Source organism: Pithys albifrons, chromosome 16, assembly GCF_047495875.1.
Source record: "Pithys albifrons albifrons isolate INPA30051 chromosome 16, PitAlb_v1, whole genome shotgun sequence".
NCBI lineage: Eukaryota > Metazoa > Chordata > Aves > Passeriformes > Thamnophilidae > Pithys > Pithys albifrons.
This window is the reverse complement of record NC_092473.1, coordinates 8,517,127-8,539,815: the sequence shown is the minus strand read 5'-3', so window position 1 is coordinate 8,539,815 and position 22,689 is coordinate 8,517,127. Positions and strand designations below refer to the sequence as shown.

The following is a 22,689-nucleotide window of genomic DNA, read 5'->3' as shown; positions in this document are numbered from 1 at the left end:
CCGCCAACCCTACCCCCAGACTCACTGAGTGCTGCTATTGCTTTGCCCTCACTTACTATGGTACACAACCTTCTTTCACCAAATGTTAACTTGCTAAATGTACAGTGAACTCTGTTGAATTCGTTTTATTACAACTACAGTAATCGCTAATCAGTGTGATTAGCTCTTATTCACCATTTGTCATTGTGGATCCCAAAGGGCTTTTGTAAAGGAGGTGACTGTTACCACCTTCCTTTTACAGTAAGTTGCCTGCGGCACCTCATGTCAGCTCTCCATCCAGTGGGCCACCACCTCAGTCTGTATCAACTTATCAGTTACTGCTAACTAATGTACAACAGGCAAATATGGGGAGATGCTCATCCACATAGAAGGAGAAATGAAGGTTGTTATATAAACAAGATAACAAGAAAGAGAAATTTTTTTAAAAAAAAGAGACTCCAAACATGTAACAGATGGAGGGACAAAAACTGACGTGCACTTTATGCAGCAGAGGTAAGAAGATGAACAAGATGACAAAGATGGGTAGACTGACAGATGGTGAGACAGGCAATTTATAACCAGTGATATATTACCTTGTCAACATGAATGTAATAAAAATGGTCTTTATGGTAAATAGCCTTAAACATGCGTTGGAGCTGCCGAGAAGCTCTGCCATGAACAATCAAGACAAATGCGATCCTGACTGGGTTGGCTGGCATGTATTCTACGGAGTCCTCATCCCACTGTACATTGTTGTTGGCTTTTCCTGTTCAAAAACAAAACACAGGACATCTCTGAGCGTATCCACGTGGCAGGGGTGCAGTGAGCAGTACACATTCCATCTTGGCTCTTTCTTCAAAAGCAGTTTCTATGGTAGAGCGAGAACTCACATGGGGTGCCAGCCTGTGCCTCATCAAGATCATAACCCTCTCCTCTGTCCCCATACAGGGCCATCACCCCTTGGGCAGAGCCATGCCAGCCTTCCCCATGCATGCCTCATCCTGAACAAGGCTGCATGAATATGGACAACTACCCAAATGTTTATGAGTTGGACCAAGCTCTACCTGAGTACATCCACTAGTATCTTCAAAGGAATCACCTCCAAGTTTCTAAGCACTGTTCAAAGTATTCAAACAAGGACAAAGCCAACATTCTGCCAAAATGAAACCCCCTGCTTAGCCAAAGTTGCTCCCTCCTGTGATCAGCACAGCTCTGCTGAGAAGCTGGTGAAACTCTGCTACTGAACAGCTGCTGAGGATTATTGACTGATAGCCTTTATTTATAACACCAGATGTATCCTGGAATATTTAAATGGCAACCTGCATATCTTCACTTCTTCACATAGGAGAGGGGCTTTTGCAATCTCATTTAAAATTTATATTCATTTTTATTTTAATGGAGTAATTTCTGGTATCCATTTTCTAAAGCAAATACCCCAGTGTAAGGTTCAGACAGCATATACTGATTAACTGGAGAGCTGCAGAGACATTTTCAAAAAGCAATTCAAAGTGCTTTGTTTTTTGTTTGTGTAACTGCTCTTCAACTCAAAAACTTGAGCACAGTGTAAGAAAATCACAATTTTATCCAAAAACTGAAATTCATTCTTCAGTTAAACAATATCAAGTGCTCTGACCTTGTAAGGACCTTTTTCAAAAATGATTTAGAAAGAACCTGAAATTATGAATATTAGCAGAACAAGGAAGGAAAGTACCTCAAAGCTAATCATAAATCAATGCAACTTTATTGCCCCTGGTTGTATTAAGACTAGCCATTTCTAGCCCCATGAGTCACTCAACTTTAAACAGGACACAAACAACTTACATGGTATTTCTTTTAAAAATCCTCCACCACTAGTTCAGTAAGACTTGGATGAATATTAAAAGTTAGGAAGAAAGCTTAAATTTAATTTCTTCTATAAGTTTCAGCTTGTTTATTATGGGCCTTAGCCTTTGCCCAGTTCTACTCTTTCTCCTGAGCAGCTGATGAGCTTCTCCATGCACGTGCTTAGGATTTCTGCACATTGACAGGGACAAAAAGGGACTGTGAGAGAAAGAAAATGTGCTTCCAAGGAGAACTGACAGCGGAATGAAAGGCAATTGCAATAGCTAAAACAAGCCATTTTTCTTTTAAACTGCTTTGATTTCAAGTTGATGATGTCCCATCAATGGACTCAAATATTTTTAGTGGTTTTCATTACATTTTTGGATACTTCTCTTCTGAAATCAGTGGCTTTCTGCAATGATATGCAGAAGGTGAAGGGAATTTAAAACAGCTATATTGCAGATCTTTTATTTTAACTAACTTGCCTTCAATACACTATCATTTATCTAGCAATTACTGAGAACAAAACTCTCCCAAATTTTCACCTGAAATGCCACCTCACTTCATTGGGTTTCTCTAATAAATTCCTGCAGTGACTTATTTTGTTCTCTGCTGTTTTCTCTCTAACCTCTTTTTCTATGTCCTTCTTTCTTCCTTCTCTTTTAGGCTTAAGTTTTTATACTTTGATATTTGACCTGCATACTATTTTCACTTCTTTAATCCTTTTCTTAGCTGTCTGGAAGTTCACAAAGGTTACACTTTTTCCATCTGTCAGACAATCTGCTACTTTGCTCTGTACTATTACTTCCCTGGTTTTAGCTCGTGGCTGCTTAGAACCCTCTATTTTGCAGATTTCTTCACTGATAGAGAACCAGCCTGGTTTGCAAATAAGAGGAAACTGGCAGAAAACATTCAATTGAGTATCTGCTTACTAAATAATACAGGACTTCAGAGCTATATGAGCAATGTTAAGACCTGAACAGCTCCATCCACTTCATTTCTATACAACTTGTCCATACCAAAGGCTTGCACATCATGTCAGTGCCTGCATATTAATGACCTGCCTCTCGGATAGGAGTGCATCCTCTTCAGGGTGTTGGGAGAGAATACACAGAAGATGCAGCAGATGATTTCATTTAACATTCTACCATTCAGCCGTAATAAAAATATAAAGGGATTTTAAGCAGCACTTGCATTTGACAGCTACTTCAGTGCCATCACTACACTGCATTTGCCCCAGGTGCTAAAGCTCAATGCAGGTGCTAATTCAAGTGGCCTCTACCCTCAGTCACTTCAGTCCAGCAAAAAGCAGTTGCCAAGATCACCTTTTTCTCACCCAACAGGTACAGAGAATTCACTGGCAGCTTCCTTGCTCTGCAGCACTCCCTGCTCCCAGCCCTCACAACACTTGTCACCTCTCCACATGCCACCATCTGCCTTTTCAAGAAAACTGTATCAAGCCAACCCAAGAGAATTCTCATCTTCTCCTGTTGCACAGGTCACCCGGGACAGTCTCAGTGGGACTGGAGCTGTGCTCCATCTCACCTAGAAAGTTTCTGAGTGTGGGTGTTGTCTGTTGAGCAAAGTTTCCCACACTTTTAGGGAATTCCCTTTTTCTAGAATAACTTCCACAGATCAGTGCTTTATAAATCGTAATAAAGACCTCACAATATTAATACAAAGTAAAACAAAAACCATGAAGAATATGATTGTTACAGTTCCATCTTGAGAGCACAGCTCTACCCGCAGAATAGCTTTGCACATATGAGTGAGTGGGGAAAGTGAAAGGGGCATCCTGTTTATGGCCATCTGGCACAGGTGAAACAGGAGCTCTGGCCTGGAAGCAGGACCTGTTGCCTTAAACTTCCTCAGAATTTCATTACACAATTGAAATGGTGGGTAGAAGAAAGAGGGACTTTTCATGCTTGCCTTGCTTCAGAGAAACTGGCACGTGGAGCCTCAACAGAAGGGGCAGTGCTCAACCAGCTCATAACAAACATTTTCTAGTCCTTGTATTGAAGTGTATTTATTGTGTTAACTGAAAACAAACAAGGCATTTTGCTCTGTGATCACGTCTTTCACAAATTTACTGGGAAAAGAGAAAGCTGCCCTTTGGCTTCCTGTTCAAAGCCTGACAGGACTGGCATAAACATGTGCTAGCAGGAAAACCCATACCTGGTTTTGTAGATAACAGAGAATCTCAGCTCCACTGCAATTTCAACTTGCACTTTCCAGAGCCCAGAGAAATCAATAGTCATAATTAAGAGTTTAATCTTCATGTATTGCAGTATTACTAAATGCCAGAATAATGAAGATGGTGCAATCATTTTCCTATTTGTTGTGATGCCACATTATGTTCAATCACCCACCAATATATTTCAGAGCCAACCTGCTAATCTCTCACTTCTATTGCTAATTAATGATATCAGACTTCTCCAGCAGAACAAAGCAATCTTTTAATCAATTTTGTGAGTCATATTACGCTTTTTAAATCAATCCATCAACTTCTGTTCTCAGTTTGGTATTGTCCTGGCTGTGCAATAGAATACCTCTGCACAGACATACCTGGATGCTGCTGACTTCATCTGAACACAGCTAAGTGTGTATACTCTGCCTTGGTCCATGAATCGATGGATAGAGGACATCAGAAGAGTTATTGATGTGTAGTTCAGCCCACTATTTACTGCTATTACGTCCATAAATGCAATCAGAAGCCCTGTCATTACAGCAGGAGTATGAGCCATAATCACTCCAAAGAGGTAGAGCTCTGCAGTCCCTACTTAAACTCACAGGAGCAGCCCCATTCCCTTCAGTGGGACCATTTCTGCAACAGCCAGCTGAGTGGTTGTGGTAGTGCTGAACTCAAATTTCCACTATAAACTCCTTTTCAATTGCTCACAACTCATAACAACACAGCGGGTTGAAAATTTCCAGGCTTGGCTTTCATTTGAAAATGTTTTTTATTCTGGTTAGAGCAAAAACGGTTTTGCCTTGTTCAAATGGTGAAAAAACTAAAAAACCATAAAACCCCCCAAAAAATCAAACTAGACAAGACAATGTTTTCATTTAAAAACCACAAATTTTGTATCAGACCTAGCAACAGTAGTTGGAGTTATATAAAAACAATAAAAAATGTCACTGAGCAATTTACCAGTGAGCCATCAGGATGTGATGAGAAGTCTTTGTCTGAAGGGTTGATAACAGCAACATTAACCTGGCCCGAGCCAGAACTCTTGCTGGAGTTAAGGCCCAATGATCCATTACAGCAAGTGCATCACTTACCAGCAGGCTCAAGAGGGGATGTTCTCTCTTGCCACAGTGCCCTCCAGGGAGGACACCTTATACAGGAGAGGTAACTTCTCTAGCACAGCATGTCTTAATCATACTAAGATGAAAAAAACAATTTTTCCTATGCCAGAACCTAGAAAACTATCTTTAGCAACATTAATGCCAACTTTGGGATGCCAGTTTTCACCTCCAGTCTAATAAATGATTCATTTGTTTCCATGGTGGCCCTCAGATCTTCAGAAAAGATTTTAGGTGACCACTCATTTTATTTTACAGTTATAATCATTATTTATACATTAAATGCCCAATGAAATAAGCCGAGAAGATCTTCTGTTCAACCGCCCCAGGGCACGTGGATTTGAGAGGGATGCTTATCATTTGCAGAATGAAGTGCTGCTAGTTATGTCCTGTAGATTTCCTTAAAATTGTTGTTACTCAAACTTTTCATGTGTGAGTTAGTGTTGAGCACTTTGGAAAAAAATTCTGAAAACATGCTGCAAGTGGATATTCAATCTTTTTGCAGTAATGTTTTATCTCAACATCCCCATTCTACTATTTTTCATTCTCAGGCTCTACCATGAATTGCAGAAGCAATTTATGATCCTCTGTAAGTTCATATGATCAAGTAAGCCATAAGCAAAAATCAATGCAAGGTAGGCGGGAAGCAGCCAGACATAATTTACAAGAACTCAGTGACCAGTGCATTTAACATTAAAGAGAGATTTCAGTAATGTTTTTTCCATGCTGAGAGGAAGCCCTGGCTTGGAACAAAGGAGCTGCTGATGTGGGTATTTTGAGTTTTCTTTAATCATTTCAGAGGGTGACAGTATAAACTTAGGGCAGCCAGAGGAGAAGTCACTGCCTTACATCTGGACAGTTCCCTTCATGTGATCACTGGAAGTTTCTCTACAGAGTTTGTGAACTGATAAGCAGCTCTGCAGCCCTGCAGAATTTATATAAAAAGCAAAACACTGTCATTACAGATTTAGATTCAGTTCTGCTGTCCATGAACAGAAAAATAAAGTGGAATGAAAGAAGGAAGGTAGGAAGACAGAGAACAAAGGTAGAACTGTTTCATATTCAGAGCCAATCATAAGATGAATTTTTTCTATCTTTTCCTGAGATGGAAAAAAGTATTTGTTTTGGAATTTAAAAGAAAACATTTCTATCCCAGCTTTGTTATCCCCCTGTTACACTTATTTAACATTTGTGCTACATGCACCACTTCCAAGGCTCATTCAAGAACCCATCAGGGCAAACATCATCCATTAAGCAAATCCAGAAAGACACTCTGCACCAGAAAACTTTGGTGAGTACATCTGTTCTCACATGATTTATAGGATTCATTGTAAATGAAGAAATACAAAAACCTTGAGAACAAAGATAGAATTTTTTTGTATCACAAAATCTGCCAAAGCTGTTGGGATAACACAGCAGTGTTCAAACTCAGTCTCAGGGCCCGTGTACGTGTGTGCATGTGTGTGTGCTGTGAGGGCACATTCACAGCCACTATATTTGAAACAAAACCAGGCAGCACCTGGTTTGAAGCAGCTGCCATATTTCAAACAAAATTTCATTCTGTCGTGCAGTCTCGAGTCATTACTGAAACGATTTTAATGATTTGCAAATGACCAACTAATTATCAGATTCCACTGTACTGCACTTGCAACACACACTAAACTTAATTTACTATGATACTTATCTAGGCAGGCCAATCATCTCAGTAACAAGCTTGCTTTTCTGACTTTTCAAATTATGAAAATGGTAGCATTCCTAGGAGACAAATCTCAATTATTTGTAGTTTTGCTGGAGTGTGTTAGTCGAGCCTTTTCTCCATATTCCTACTGACTGCCATGAATAAATAACACTCAAAAGCAACAGTAAATTAATTAATGTTGAATTAGAGTGAATCTCCTAATAATAGTATTTATCACATCAATTAACAGCCAATTAGCGCATCATGATCAGTGTTACCAGGGTGAATGCAAAATGCCTTCTAAGTGAGCATTGGGAGATTTTTATGATATTCAGTGACATTACTGGACTTCAGAGATGTCATGTAAAGCAAATCCAAGAACAGACACAAATATTCACTCCACTCGCTCCTCTTGCACCTCAGCTTGCCTTTGTAGCCCAGAAACCAACCGAATCCTGGGCTGCATCCACAGGAGTGTGGCCAGCAGGTCAAAGATGGTGATTTTCCATCCTTTCTGGATACCCCAAACCTGGTAGCGTTCAAGGTCAGGTTGGATAAGGCCTTGAGCAACCTGGTCTAGTGAAAAGTGTCCCTGCCCATGGCAGGGGGTGTTTGGACTAGATGATCTTTAAGGTCCCTTCCAACCCAAACCATTCTGATCCTAAAACTTAACAGTTAGGGGATAACACTCTTGGAAACCACAAAAAAGAAAAAGACCACTATTTACAGGTACCTGTATTATACAGCCTTAAGAAAACACTGTAAATAAAAGAGATTTTCCAGCTTGGTTTTCAAGACAAACCAGCAGCCTGTTGAGAGTGGGATCCCCAGCTCAGAGTCAAAACACATGGAGACCAACCAGCTAATCACAAAAACCAGGTGCAACTCCTGAATGTACCAGTTCTGTGACAATACACTCAAGGCAAAAGGAAAAACAGCAACCCTCTCTTCTATGTCTAACATGTAAGGTGTGAGAGTTTTCCTAATGTGTGGATCCACCCTCCTCTCCCAGCGAGCTCATGCAAGGAGGAGACACTCCATTCAGCTCTTGGGCTCCAAGAGCGGATTCCCGCCCAACTGAGTGACCACTGCCATGGAAACCTTGTGCTCATCAGGAGGGGAGGGGTTACAGAAGGAAAGAAGTGAGAGGGTTGAGATGAGGCATGCCTTTAGTTATCTTACCCACCACTAGTTGTTGCTAAGGATGCTCCTATCAACAGCCCCAAACTGATGAGAATAGCAATTTGTCAGGCCGGATAAGTCATCCCCCACCACTCCCAAAGAAACTGATGACACAAACCGAAACTGAAGCACTTATAAACCTCATTCACAATTTGCATTTTCTGGACACACCTGCAGGGAAGCCAACAGCACTCTGGCTTCTACAGAAGCATTTGGAGGGTACTCAGTTCCTCTGGGCAGCTTGTTTAGTGGGTGCGTGCTATGGGTCACTGGCCACCAGCACATCCTTCCTGGAGAGCCCCTGCAGGGCTGCTGCCCATCAAGCTGCCTGCAGTCCCTGCCCCTCTGAGCACTGACAGTGGTGAGGTTCACAGCACTCAAGTGCAGCAACATAGTTCAGCTGCCTCTAAACTTTGCTGCTGCACAGCCTCTCCAAACAGCCCATGGAGACAGAAGGACTCTCCAGAAGCTTTTTAAGCAATGGAAATATAGGCAGTACTGGACAGAATGCCAAAAAGGCTCCTTCATAGGAACTGGTAAACTCAGGGTTCTCCCAGGCAACAGTGGTAGCCCACAGGTACATCAGTCTCCTGCCTTATTTCAGTTGAGACTTTCTCTTCTGCCACAAATCATCAGGAAGTTTAAGCCTTCAAGGAACAGAAACTTGAAAGCCCATCAGTTACTCCAGAGCAACCAAGGCATATATCAACAAGAAAGTAACAATATCAACATAAGAAATCCTAAGCAAAATAGCAATAGAAATCTACCAAGGCTCACACTTCAAATTAGCACTTGAAACAGCCTTTGCTGACTGGAATGTCTGTTTCAGTGTGTTTGGAGAGTGGCACACCATAACCTTTACACCATCTCTTCCTCTCATGCTCACAGCACGAATAATCAGTAAGGAGTGAAAACATAAGCAACTCCATATGCCTCTACTTCACATAACTTCCCAGGAGATATCATGTAATGCTGAGGCTAATATGAAATGAATAGGTAGATCAAAGCATGTTTGTTACCTGCCTGATCAGTGTCTTCCAATTTTGTTTTACTGTGCTGGCATCTTTCAAGTCCTGTGTAAAGTATTTTTTCCCTAGATTAAGAAATTAACAGTTAATAATTTTAATCACTTGGTGTAAGGCCAGGACCAAGCCAATTTATACTATATGACTATCTGGTCTGCTAACTCAAAATTAATTCTTCCTTTGAGATTCTCCTATTTTTTTAAATGTGGAATTGGAAGGACAGAGTTTGCTTTTATTCTCTTCCCAAGATAATTACAAACACAATATTGGAAACAGACCAAAAAAGTAAAGACTTTCACATGTATTTTACAAAGCAAGTTTGAAAAGGTCTAGTTAGGTAGTGAGAATAAAGGCTGCACCAGCAAAAGCAAAAATCCACCCACATACTTGTTCCTTGTGTCAACATGTTGCAAAATGGGGAAGTTTAGCCTTATATTGCACCTGACACTTGCACTGCAAGTGAAATTAATAGGAATTTCACAATACAGTCAAAAGGCAGAGAAAAGATAAATAGCACATGTCTGGGAAGATTCATGCCAAAGCTGTCAGGCTGTGCTTCCTCTGCATCCCTTTGAGTTAAGCTTTATGGATTTCAAAGGCTGCAGGGCTGGGACTAAGCACTTTTAAGAATCTCATACTGTGGCAGTAAAAGAAGAGTGAAACATCAGATTCATGTATGTGTATGTACCATAAATACGTGCCTTGAGTGTGTATACACTCGTAGTTTGGCTAAGCAACAGTTGGAATCAAAATATTTAAAGCAAAACAGCACACCTAAAAACTAATTTCCCACAGGGAAAAATGCAGTTTCTGCACCCAAAGTATACATTTTGCAGCATGTGTCCTGACACATAACTATTGTCAAATATCCTTTATGTCAAAGGACACTGCTAAGCAATAATTTTCCCAAATGACCCGAAGTACTTCTCATTTGTTAATCTGAAGAGTGACACTTTATTTAATCATTGATCAGCTCATGTACTTCATGAAAGTTGGCTACTATGCCTACAACTTAAAGGATGAATGTAGAAAGTGAATAATTTTACCCAACAGAGAAGAAAAAAGAGGACCAATCTTCTCTGAGTATATTGCTTGTCAGATGGAGGAATGCAACAGAATTATATTATGACATTACCAACAGCAAATAGATTGTACTGTAAGAAGTTAACTGGTTCCTTTGGCAGATTTCAAACATTAAATTGTATAGTATGCTCAGTTACAGTAGCATCTGAATAATAAATAACCCTGACTACTTGAGCTAGATTTTAACAGATATAGAGAGGTTAAAACAGCAGAGAAAGAGATGTTAACTCTTGCACAGACCACCCTGATACGCTAAAATTCTACATGAACATGGAAAATGTTCAGGATGTAAATATGCACATGTTTTGAAAAAACAAGTACCAGTGATAATAAGTACTCTGGATATAACTACAGTGGAGAATTTTGGTCTGTGTGCTGCATATTACAACCCCTGTCTCTCTTCCTGGAGATGGGAAAGGTAGGGCTGGGCTCTCCTTCCTGGCTAGAATGCTTTCCAGAAGCTGCTTCTGATCAAGAGGGATTAGTAAAGATGGTTTAAGAAGGAAGAAAAAAAATCATCAGGCATTAATCCTTGAAACATTTCATAGCCAACATATCTTTAGTACAATCCCTCTAATCCAATTAGGGTGCCTTGAAAATCATATCTTGAACTCCATGCCTCATTGTGATGGGTTGTGTGCAAGTGAAACATCCATTTACCAGAAAGCTGCTCAACTCCTGCTCGGCTCTGCAGCCACTTCCCACTCTCCCAATTAAACCCCAACCTGCCCAGGACCAGCCTGACTCCAGTCCCAAAAGCTGCACCGGCAGCAAACCTGTGACCCGCCACATCCATCCGGGTGAGCACCCCCAGCAGGTTCAAAAGCAAGCTTGCCACCCAAAAGAGAGGATACCGAAATCACTTTGACTCATAAACATATACAATTAAATATGTATGAGAAGTTCAAGACAGAATTTTAACTCCCCATTTTACACCTGAGTGTCGGTTTTTTAGAAATATCACCAGGCAGAGGAAGCAGACTGTAGTTGTAGCAGGTGGGTTTGGATGATGGCCCTTTAGCATTCATCCCTTTGAACCAACAGGGAAAACAATTCCTAATACAATGTTTTCGTCAGCAAGGAACAAATCACTACTAGTTAACTGAGTCTGATTTTTTAAATGTTCTCATGAAAACTATTTGGATTGGTTTTCACAAGGATGTATATTCACAGTTATATTTATGGGCAAAGAATAGAACAAAACAGCATAGTCTTGTTGCTAAAATAAAGGACTTTCACTCCATTATTCCATCATGGTATAAAAAGATCCCATTAACATACCACTAGAGGAAAACAAAGGAAAAATCAAATTGCCAGCATCAGAAAATGTTCAACAAAAGCAACATAAAGTGATCTTTCTGTGTTTCAATAGACATTACAGCTTTGTTGTTAAAAAAATCTAATGTGCAGAAAACGTCATTTTATTGACTAAATAAGTCATTGGCTGTCGTTAAAAGCATTTGGGGAGAATTTGTATGTAAAATACATTCTTGCAATACTACCATAATTTATAAATCAGTTCTAAATTTCCTCCAGATTTTAATGAGGCTGTGATGCCCTTGGATGTCAAGGAGCTGCTTAAACAGTAACTCGTAGAAGAGGAGTCTCTGTGCAGTGTTTGAAACAAAAAAATTAATGCTGACCTTTTACAGACAAAAATAATACGGAATATTATTTCTAAAATTATCTTAACTCTGCTCCTCAGTGGCTGTCTTCTCATTCTGCAACTCTCCATTTCATGTCAGCAGTCAGAGATACTAAATTTGGCCCCAGGCACTTCCCATTTCCTGCAGCTGGGACTGATCCTGCCCTTCCAGTGCTGCTGCCTGTGAGCTGGCAAGGTTGGAGCAGGGCAGCCCTGGCTTCAGAGAGGCTCTGCTCTTGCACAGCTTCTCCCACACCACTGAATTCAGGGAGTTTGGCAGAAGGGAGCATGATGTATTAGTGTGGATCTCCAGGAACAACTTAATGGGGCAGCCCACAGTGATGAGACAGGGCACACAACCAAGTAGTTACGCATTTTCATCAGGTAAAGTGAGTGTTATGAACTGCTTTGAAGGTCCAGATGTATATCAGTAGCATTGGTTTCCAATATAATTGGGATTTTCTCCTGCCACCTCTCACCTATCACAAGGGGAGGCTTAAAAGAAAAAAACTACCAAACAACTTGTGTTCAGATGTAATTCAGCTCCTCCTCCTCTAAAAAGACAGAGCCCCAAACAAATTTATTCACAACTTGGCTTTATGGCACAGTAGGGCATGAAAATCACCAACTGGCAGCAAAACTGCTAAGCAAACCTAATTTAGGAGATGAAAAGTGTGAAACACGAGAAACATCTCACAGATTGTAAAATGACATGTTTATTTAAAAAAAGAGACCAGGAAAAATAAGAAATGTTGGCAGAGGATTGCAGTAACAACTCCCTAGCTGTCAGCTGGTTAAAGCTGGCATTACCTGCAGACTCCCAGACCAAGAGCAAGTGCTCCACAGCCCTCAGACATTTGCAAAAATAGTTGTATCCTTCACTATCTGCATGGCAGGACCAGTAAAGACCCTTAAGCCTGCACCCCATTACAGAATGGTACAAAACCACAGCACTGCAGAACCACAAATCCACGAGAGCTACAGCAATGCCTCCTGTCCCTACAGCAGCTGGTGCTGCAAACGCTTGTGTGTGGCTGTGGACTACTGGGAACTCATCCTTCTCATAGCTTAAAAGACAAAAACCCCTAAAGATTGTTTTTAATGGAGGCTAAGGAGAAATACTGCTTTTTATGGCAAGGAGTTAGCTAATGAGAAGTAGCAGCAATGTAACTCTATCCAATTCATCTGCTGAATTCATTTCAGTCCATCTCCTGCTCTGCAACCCATCTGAAATCAATGGAGAATGGACACTGTAAAATCAGTATCAAAAAGAATTAGCATGTCTGAACCAAATTCTGCTCATGTTCTGAGCAATTCTTGATCTATATAAATGCAGATTAACTTTGAGCTTCCTTAACAATTCCCCATTCTAGTTAAAAGAATCAAATATAACTGAGCTGCAATTACCTTCAAATACAGTTCAATTTCCACTGTCTTTATTTTGACATTAAAAGAATGATGAAAAATCTCTTCACATTAGTTCTTAAGACACTACTGCAAGAAGGCAACTGCTGATCCACACCCCCCCCCCAGTCATTCTCTCCCTTTCTTTCATGAGACTGGACCACTCTGACCTTACTGTCACAAGTACCATCTTTTCCCTAAGGAAAAATCAGTTTTAATTTCTAGAATCACTATGTAAACTAATCCAATGTCTCTTAATACCAAATGCTTACTGTTCAACAGGTAACTTTCATAGTTGAAGATGACATCTGAAACAGAATGCCTGCACAGGCAACCTTTTTATTAGAATAAAATCACTCTAAAATCCAAAAGTGAACTAGTATGGAAAGTTTAATATTATGTTAAATGAAGAAGCATTTAAAAGTAGCAATCAGATCTGACACTACAATTACATTGCCCTAGTGTATAATCCCAAAAGAACACAGAGACCTTTTGCCAAAGGTGGTTCGAGTGTTAATATGAAACTCAACGTGGGCTCGTTTTAATTACATATGTACCTACTGAGAACATATGATAGAGTCCAAAAAGTTAATTCATTGTCAGCATGACAGCAGGAACTAATATTAAATCTTGCACACCAAGTAAATTTTTCCAGATTACCAATTACCACACAAAAATAGGACACATTGCAAATGTGGTAATCAGCATGAAAGCAAAATGTGAAAAAAATATTGCTAAATAGAGTTCAGCCCAGGGTATAGAAAATCTCCCAATAGTTCAACCTTTCTCTTTAAAACAGAAATATTTAATTGGTCCAACTCTAACCCCACTGACACCAGGTTTGCACTGACTCTTACAGCATTGATTCTCACTGACACAATAAAGTGTAATAAAACTCCTCTTTAGCAATATATACAAGCAATTCAAAGTAGGTTTTGGTGTGGTTTTTTTTTTCCCTATTTATACTTAGCCTTAAATTTTCTGCATTTCAAAGATACTACTGAGGGGTTTTGTGTTCTCTTCTCATGAGTCCCTGATAGGTTTATGGCACTGAAAAGATGTTAAGGGTCAGTTTATACCTCTTAACCCTCACCAACATGCTAACAGGCACTTTGATTTACTTTTAATTATGGACATAGTCATGCATCAATCAGTATTTTCCTAAAAAAGTGCCTGGAGTATGAAAGGGAACACCCAGAGTCACAATGATGAGTTAACCCTGGGGAAACAAGACATAAACACAATTCTGAAGGCAGCAGAGACCCAGCCAATACTTCTAACTGCATCTTTACCTGCCTTTTTGTTGCTTTACTGATGCATTATTAATTAATAACTACTAAATGTTCCCAACAGAGCATTTTAAACAACAGCTGCATTTCTTTATGGCTGATTATGAATCATAAAAGTATGTCTGCATGTTCAAAGTAATAAACAAGCCCAGGTAGGGAGCCTGAACTGCTACAGAAACTGCTCTTTGAAGCTTGAAGTTTTAGGGATGTTAAATACCTACTGTGTAATATTACACAATTTCCAGTCTAGCTTAATCCAATTAATCTGAAGAAATGTAGAAATTTCTGTTTTGCCTCAGCATAAGCAAATGCTGTGGGAAGGGAAGATGATGGCATTTTAGAAGAGCTGCAGGGTCAGTTTGGTTCACTGCTTTATCCAAATGAAGCTGCACCAATTTAGGCCAGCTAGCAATTATAGTTTTCAGTTTTCAACTCAGACAATGAAAAGAAAATTGTCAAATCACACTTATTTCTACTCAAGATTTATGCAAATGCTGAAAATGTTTCACCAGCTCTGAAATCAGGGATGATGCACAGTTTTCGCATTCTGCTTGAATTCTGGATGCACTGAGAAAGTATTGAAGGTGTGTTTGGGGCACCTTGGTGCTATTTCAGCTGGATAGTTATAGATATAGGTTGAAATAAATTTGTAATGCTTGAAGATGAAAACTCATTTAGAGATTCTATTTATCCATAAGATAATTCTTTCTACCTCCACTTCAAAAAACAAAAAGTCTCCTACTATTCAAAGAAAATTCCAGCATTAGTTTTCAACAATATCACTGCCTTTAAGGTAGAAAGGGGCTCACATTCTCTTCCCATTTTCACTAGATTTACTTACTATCTCAATAAGTATTTTTTTTCTTTAGACCATGTTTAATATTTCTTTCTGGTGTTTAAACTGGTGCATAGACAGTAAAAGCTTCAGATGTACTTGCTGATCCCATTACTTGTCTTCTAGATAGAAAATCCAGGCCCTTGCCATGTAACACTTGGTAGATGAGGCAAAAACTAAGCTACCTACACTGTTTTCTGAATAGTGCAATACAAAATTATTAATCTGTATCCAGGCAGACTCTAGACAAAAAGGACATGCAGCTCAGAGCACTATGTGCCCCAAGGCTTCACAGTCCACGGGCACAGGACATGGACTGGCTTGATGGCCATTTGCATGGAATCAGTGCTATCCTCTGGCTCCACATCCAAATGCCATCCTGTGCTTTTGTCTGTAGCTCTTCCAAAGACACATTTCCATTCTACTGATCTACCAGGTACCTTCTACACCCTGAGCAGGGATCAGTCAAAGGCAGGCTCGGTCACCTGGAGACTCAATGTGCCTTGGCAGACAAAACACTGTGGAGCCCAGGTCTTCTCTTTTCCTCCAGGAATGAGTCACCCACAGACTTCTGGAAGGTCTTGGTGTGCCCTCTGAGGACAGCCAGCATGTGAATGTCAACTCACAGTATTCTGCTCAGTCTTGGTGAAAATTTTTATTCATCTTTTAAAGCAAACAGGATTTGCTCCCAGTTCCCCAGATGAACTACTACTATTCTTTTGCTTTCTAATTTTTCTTTCTGTCTTCTAATCTTAATTCTTCCACTTTACAGCCCAGTGCATCTACAGGCATTCATAGCAAAGAGAAACAATAATATCTTTCCTACTTTCAGATATTAAGATGGATCATTATTCCTCCTGATATGTTGGAAGATATTTATCAGTATGAGCTATGAGACCTTTCTGACTGTGAAGACTTAAACATTGATTTAATGCCAACTTAAAAGACTCCTAAAAGTGTAGGAGATTGCATTAGATAAATAATTTAACAATAAAAGGTATATCAAGGCAGACATTATTGCAACCTTCCACCAATCAATCACCATTTTCCGTGTTTATCCAATTTTCATCTCAAGGATCTGTACATCAAATTGCCTAGACTTATACTATACAAGTGAAATAACTTCATCATTGAATAGAATTGCATAGCCATTAAAATTCTCTCAAATCAAGACAGCTGACATTATGTAAAGTATTGGCTTTGGTTCCATAGGGTAATAAATTCTGACCCAAATCCAATCTTTCATGGATAGGTGATTCATAATGAAAAATTACTGATTTGTCACTCTACCTTAGAAAATTTACTGTGGGAACTAATACAGCACTGGGCAGTCTTTGAAATATATGATAAGTAAAACCACAGTTCCCTTCCCAACCCCCGTGAAACAAAGGAAATAGATACAGTTTGGCACAAAAACATGACGTGCTGTGCTTTCTCCGGGTCTGTGAGACAGAGGCACCCAAGTACCCTCAGGACACTGCCCAGCTGGCACCTCCTGCAGTAGCCGCCCCCAGAAGCCACCACACGTAAGTTCTGTACCAGGCTGAAGCTGCTGACTCTGAACAGATAAAAACGGAGGGCAAACATCACAGAAAACTCTTCTTTCAAGTTCAACATTTGTGCATCACACCATAGTGCAAAGTTGGAGAACCATTGCCAGTGATGTGCTAATACATCTGGAAGGTACAATCAGTCAGACTGGACCTACAGCTGCACTGCTTTCTTGCCCTCATGCCCCCAGCAAACACCATGGTTTTACAGGGACAGATGTATGGATTTTAGCACTTAAATTAAGTGACTTCCACAACCACTATTTTTCCTCTGTGTATATCTACAGTGGAGTTACACACCTGTTGCCCCTGGTCTGTACATGTCATGAGTTGCCTGAGGTGTCCCAACAAGCCTGTGAAGCATCAAAAAATGAAACCCGTTTCCCCAAGGTCACTGAATAAAGTTAACGAAGTAAGACATCACTTAAGGGGTGTCAGCAAAGCTAGTTTATCACATCAGTTAAACCTCTAGCCATTTTGCTTTTAATGCTTCACAGGAAGCTTGGGTTTGTGATCACCTCCTGGCAGAAAATGCTAGATTTATTTACAAAACCACATCAGCTCCATGTAGCCTCTCTCTGCTCTGTCTTGGCAAATCCAGTGTGCGTTACACAGAAGTCTTTTACACAATTAGTCTCGGTAGGTCTATTCACAATTAATCTCAATCACACCTCTCCTTAGGCATTTGCTTCTCTGGCAAGGTGAGCAATTGAGCCAGGCTGGGTTCTGTCCAGCTTTCCTTTCTGTAACAGAGTATATTCCTCATATGCTTTTGAATAAACAAGCTAAGAAAATGACTCCCTCAGACAAAGAGAATGACTTTGGCATAGATCCTCAAACCTGCTCAGAGACTCACAGTGAAATTCTCTCAGAGCACCTACACCTCAGCTCCATGCAAAAGAGAAAGTACAAATGGGTAAAACATATATTGCAAAAAATTTCTCTTCTGAACTTCCCTTTTCCTCACCACTATTCAGTAAATTGCCCAGAATGAATCATAGCCCATAAATAGATCAAGAACAAGAAAATGTGTGCTTCTGTTTAGTCATACTACTGTCAAGCTCCACACTGTTACGCAGCACAGTAACACACTGCATACACAGAAGCTTTTAGTCTGAAAGCAGCATGGTTTAAAATGCTCCACTGCACAGCAATATCCATTGGTTGGATGGAAACCTTCATTTGCAGTTGAAAACACAGGTGAGTAAGCAGTGAGACTGCTTAAGCTGCTGTTTACACCCAGTCACGAACAAAGGTGCTTTCTCATCAGTGAAGTGCTTCTCTTATAACTTTTAATGAGTTACAGAAATTAATCAAGACTTAAACAAAACAATTGCATTACTATGGGCAAGAAAGTCTCCACAAAAGAGACACAATCACCTTGCAACAAAGAGAATGATTCAAACAATTATATTTCAGTTACACAGAGGGCTGCCTTGAACTTCAGGTGAGTAGTGAAGATTCCAATGAGATTTTCAGAAAAAGATTCTTTCGACTGACAGGGTTTTTTTGGTGGTGGTGCTCCATGACAAGACCTACAACTGCTGCAGACTATTACAGGAGGTTTAGGTTGGATGTTAGAAAATGTTCTTCACACAGAGGGAGAATGGGGACTCAAACAGGCTCCCCTGGGCAGTGATCACAGCACCAAGCCTGACAGAGCTCAAGAAGTGTTTGGACAATGCTCTCAGGCACATGGTGGGATTCTTGGGGTTTTCCTGTGCAGGAACCAGAGTGAAACTCAATGATCCTTGAGGGTCTCTTCCAACTCAGGACATTCTATGATCATTCCTCAAGGACAAGTGATGATTAAAGTTAGCAAACACAAGCCAGAAGGATTAGCAAGGAAGTTGGAGATGAGTTCTGTAGATGAACTTTGTCAAGCTGATCCACACAAAGATGTGATATATAAACAGTATCATAAAGATTTTATGTTCAGACTCACAAATCTGGCCCCAAATCATCAGCAAGACATATGTCACAAGGGTGTCCTCTCTACAAGGATCTTCACTGGCCATGACAGTAGGGAATAATGTAAAATAAGAAGAGTGGTGTCTAATTAAAAGCTTTTGATTCACGAGGAGCTGAGCCTTTATCTCTAAACTCCTGGCTTAATTCAAAGGCAGTATCCATATTGCTGTTAATAAAAATGTGTGAAGCTGAAGTTATCACTGACTTTCACTGCCTACGCAGAACAACACGGTGTCTCTGTAACACAGACAGTGTGTCTATGCAGTAATGATGAACAGGAAACTTGAACCCACATCTGAACCAGGCCTTTACATGCTCAGTGATGAACTTAACATGCACCACTCACTGACAACCTAAATGCACCCACTCTCCTCGTTCTAGACAAAGCATATCATTGGGAGGTAGAAGGGCCTTCTTCAAAGTCTTTAGCACCCAGAAAGTTGTAGCAGCACAGGAGAAGGTGATGTGGAAGGGGAGTACAGTCAATTCTCTCCTCACAGCACTGTCTGCAGAAGTCTGGGTTTCATCGTTAGAAGAGTAATATTGAGAAATTCTATTTTAAAAGGCAATAAGCAATTCAGTCCTGTAGAACAAATCCTATGAACTTCACAAGTTGAAAGTACATACAATTGCTATTCAAATTATTTTTAAGAAACTGCACAGTTTGAGTTAACAGATACTGATTTTCCTGCAGTGTAATTCTGCTTTTTGGCCTCAATATCCCCTCATTCTTACAGTGACATCCATGGAAAAAGACAGATGGATAAGCACTGAAACAAGAGATGATCAAGTTGATTCAGCTGCAGCAAGCTCTAGGAGAAAGTACTGAAAAATTCTTCAACCTCCCTGGAGGCTGGTGAGAAAACCAGAGAAGAAAAATGATGGACCTTTGCCACAGGCCTTTCAGTAGGGGCAGAACTTGAAACCAGTATCTTATTTTATAGTAAAACTGTAAAATACTTCAGAGTTTAATGTGTATTCAATTAAGCCTGTTGGTGACAGCAGTAGCTACTGGGGGATCGGAGTACTCTGTTCTTCCTTACAAAGGTGCCAATCAGGAATAACTTACCTGACACAACTAGATGATAAATCAGTGGCACATTGCAGATATTAAAGTAGTGTGAACAGGAAATCAGGGCTATTCACTTCTAACATGCTCTCAAACTATCAAAGACAAGCATTTATTTGGAAGACTAAATATATACTGAGCAATTTTAAAACCTTTCTCAGGGTTGCTCAGCTACAGATTCTTTTCATTCAATTATTCTATAGAAGTCATGATTACCCACAGAGAAAAAAGACTGATGTTTTAAAACTACCTTCTGCATAAGCAATGATCGCAACAGAAACAAGCAGATTATGGTTTGGAATTTAAAATGGCATTAATGCCCTGTAAGATTGGCTTCATGCCTAGATTGCTGAAATTTTAATTCAGAGAAGATCTCTTAAATAGCTCTTCCTCATTTCCAACGAAAGACATTACAAAACAGCCACTGGTCTCCTAAAGCTCAGTGACTCCCAAAATACATCAAATAAATGTACCCTTTCCAAAACCTGCCTGAAGTGGTGTGCATTCCCTTTAACTACATACTTAACACTGTAACAAACTCTCTAAACAGTTCAGGTATTTGTTTGAAGAAGCCACAAAATAGGAAAATTCTTTACCTCAGCTCAAGAGGAAGAAATTAAATGTCAATACTATTTCCCCCAGTTACTAATACAGTCAGAGCCACTGGCTTCAAACTAAACTTTGACAGCCTTGAGCTGCAGACAGCAGGGATTTCTGGAACATAACACTTCCCACTCTCAGAATAATAGTTCACCAGCTGTAGATTCTTGTCAAAACACAGTATATTATTTTGCTAAGTAACAATACCTCCAGAAGTGCAATGGTTAGAAAGTCAGAGCTGAATTTGTGCTCCTTGTGCACTTGGTGGCATTTTAGGCCTAAACCAAAAAGCAAACCTGAAAGTTGCTCTTGCCTGATTACAATTACTGTGCATCATTGGCACTCTAACACAGTTTTGTTATGGTTGCAAAGTCAGATTAGGAAAGAATACAACACTGAGACTGTGCAACCTTGGCTCAAGCTCAGTTCAGTACTAACGTGCAGAGTTGCTTGCCTAGATTCGAATAAAATTAAGATTAGATGCCATGTTTCCTCTTAAGGGTCTGCCTACTAAAATCACCATAATGAGTCCACTCCAGAGATCCAACACCTATTTTGTATGAAAAATATGTTTCCAGTATAGTTCAACTTACTACGGGAAGGTTGGGTTTGGTGGTTTTGGTTTGGTTTGGTTTTTTGGTCCTCTTCATTCCCCAACCCCCCAACCCTCTCCAGCTCATTCCATTGTACCAACAACTGTATTCAGCCCTAGTTGTATTTTGACTTTCTCCAGCAACACTCTGTCCACAAGTTTCAGGATCACTGGGAAGCATTAACGATCACTTAAGTACTTTTCTTTCATCTCTCTACATAGACAGTAATCTTTATCAAAACATTCACTGAGCTTCTGCTACCCTCATGCTCTTTTTCCCAGGAGGTTTGCAGCAAGGTCATACTTAGCCATTATCCTCTCCCACGCCTGCCCACACTCCCCCTTTAATGCTCCATAAAATTATATCATTTTCCAAAACAGAGGCTTGGTGAGAACTTGGACTGCTGACAATAAATCTTCCAGCCCTTCTGCTCCCCATTTCTTGTGTCATGCATTTCCTTGAGATGCCATTTCCTAGATGGTTTTGTGCAGGTCTGCAGCCCTGGCCTGTCAGGGACCAACTCTGCAGCCTCCAGATCCACAGGTGATCAGACAGGCCTAACATTGAAAACGTGACCAGACAGTAGCATCAGTGAAAAAAAAACAAGAGGAACATCAATTTGCTTCCATTCTCCCACTTCTAAACTCGCAGATGATCTAGACAGGAGCTGTCTGTATTTAGATGAAAGGATTAATTGCCACAGACAACCAACAGTTTTCCCCTCACTGAAATTTCTTCTAAAACCAAAGCTGATACTGTGCAAGACAGCACTGACAGAGCCAGTCTGTGCTCGTAACAGATTTATTTTTGGAAGAAGTATCCCTGAGCTCTGCAACACCACAAGCTCACACATCCTCAGACACACCAGTACCCTGTCCTGTACAATGCAGCTGTCCCAAGAGATGCAGGGAGGAGACAAAACAATGTCACCCTAACCTGGGATGCCACAAGGACATTTCTAGCAATTCGAGTATCCTTACAATGTGTACACACATCTTCCTTCTGCAAAGAAACTTGCCCAGTTTCTGACTCGCTGTCCAGATGCAATTTCTAAGGATAATTAATTCATTTTGGCCCTTTGCCCAGGGAACCACTCAGCTGTGAGCAGGGGAAAGCATTTTGTAAGTCTTACATCAAGGCTGCCCCATCACTCCCTTCAAATGACCAGAGGGCACTGGTCACCCAGCAGCAAGGCAGGCAGGCTGGTGACAGGGGCTTATGTGCACCACTGACACTAATTTTCATCACTTAAATGATATACTGCATTCCTTGTCCATGCAACGAGGCAGGGCCCATCTTCAGCCAAGATGATAAAGTTTCTGTTCATTACTTACATCCTAATTTTTACTATCCAAACTTACACATGTGGTCATAATAAAAATCTGAGAAACACTGCAAGAATACATTCTTCCTGAGCTCTCATTTTTTTCTTCTTGAAGTGCCACAGCTTCACTGATTTTATTACAGTTGGCTCTGCTTCACACATGAGGGGAAAGGCACATGACTTATTTCATAAATTCATTTCACCTAAAATGCAAACATTGAATCTTGAAATGGCCCTTTATAATGAAAGTTGTGCTGGAAACATGGTTTCCAGACTGGTACACAATCTCTGTACACGGTGTAATTACATCTTAGCATTCTGCAGAATACCAGTGT

At 40.2% G+C, this 22,689-nt stretch overlaps 1 protein-coding gene across 2 annotated transcripts in view; it reads right to left on the bottom strand.

Moving 5' to 3' along the window:
• The window catches only part of XYLT1 (xylosyltransferase 1), a 168,916-nt gene that overhangs the window by 56,935 nt on the left and 89,292 nt on the right, over positions 1 to 22,689 (bottom strand). For both annotated transcript variants that reach the window (XM_071571087.1, XM_071571088.1), the window contains one exon: positions 573 to 745. In XM_071571087.1, the coding sequence (XP_071427188.1) occupies positions 573 to 745 (173 nt within the window). The remainder of the gene's footprint in view (positions 1 to 572; positions 746 to 22,689) is intronic.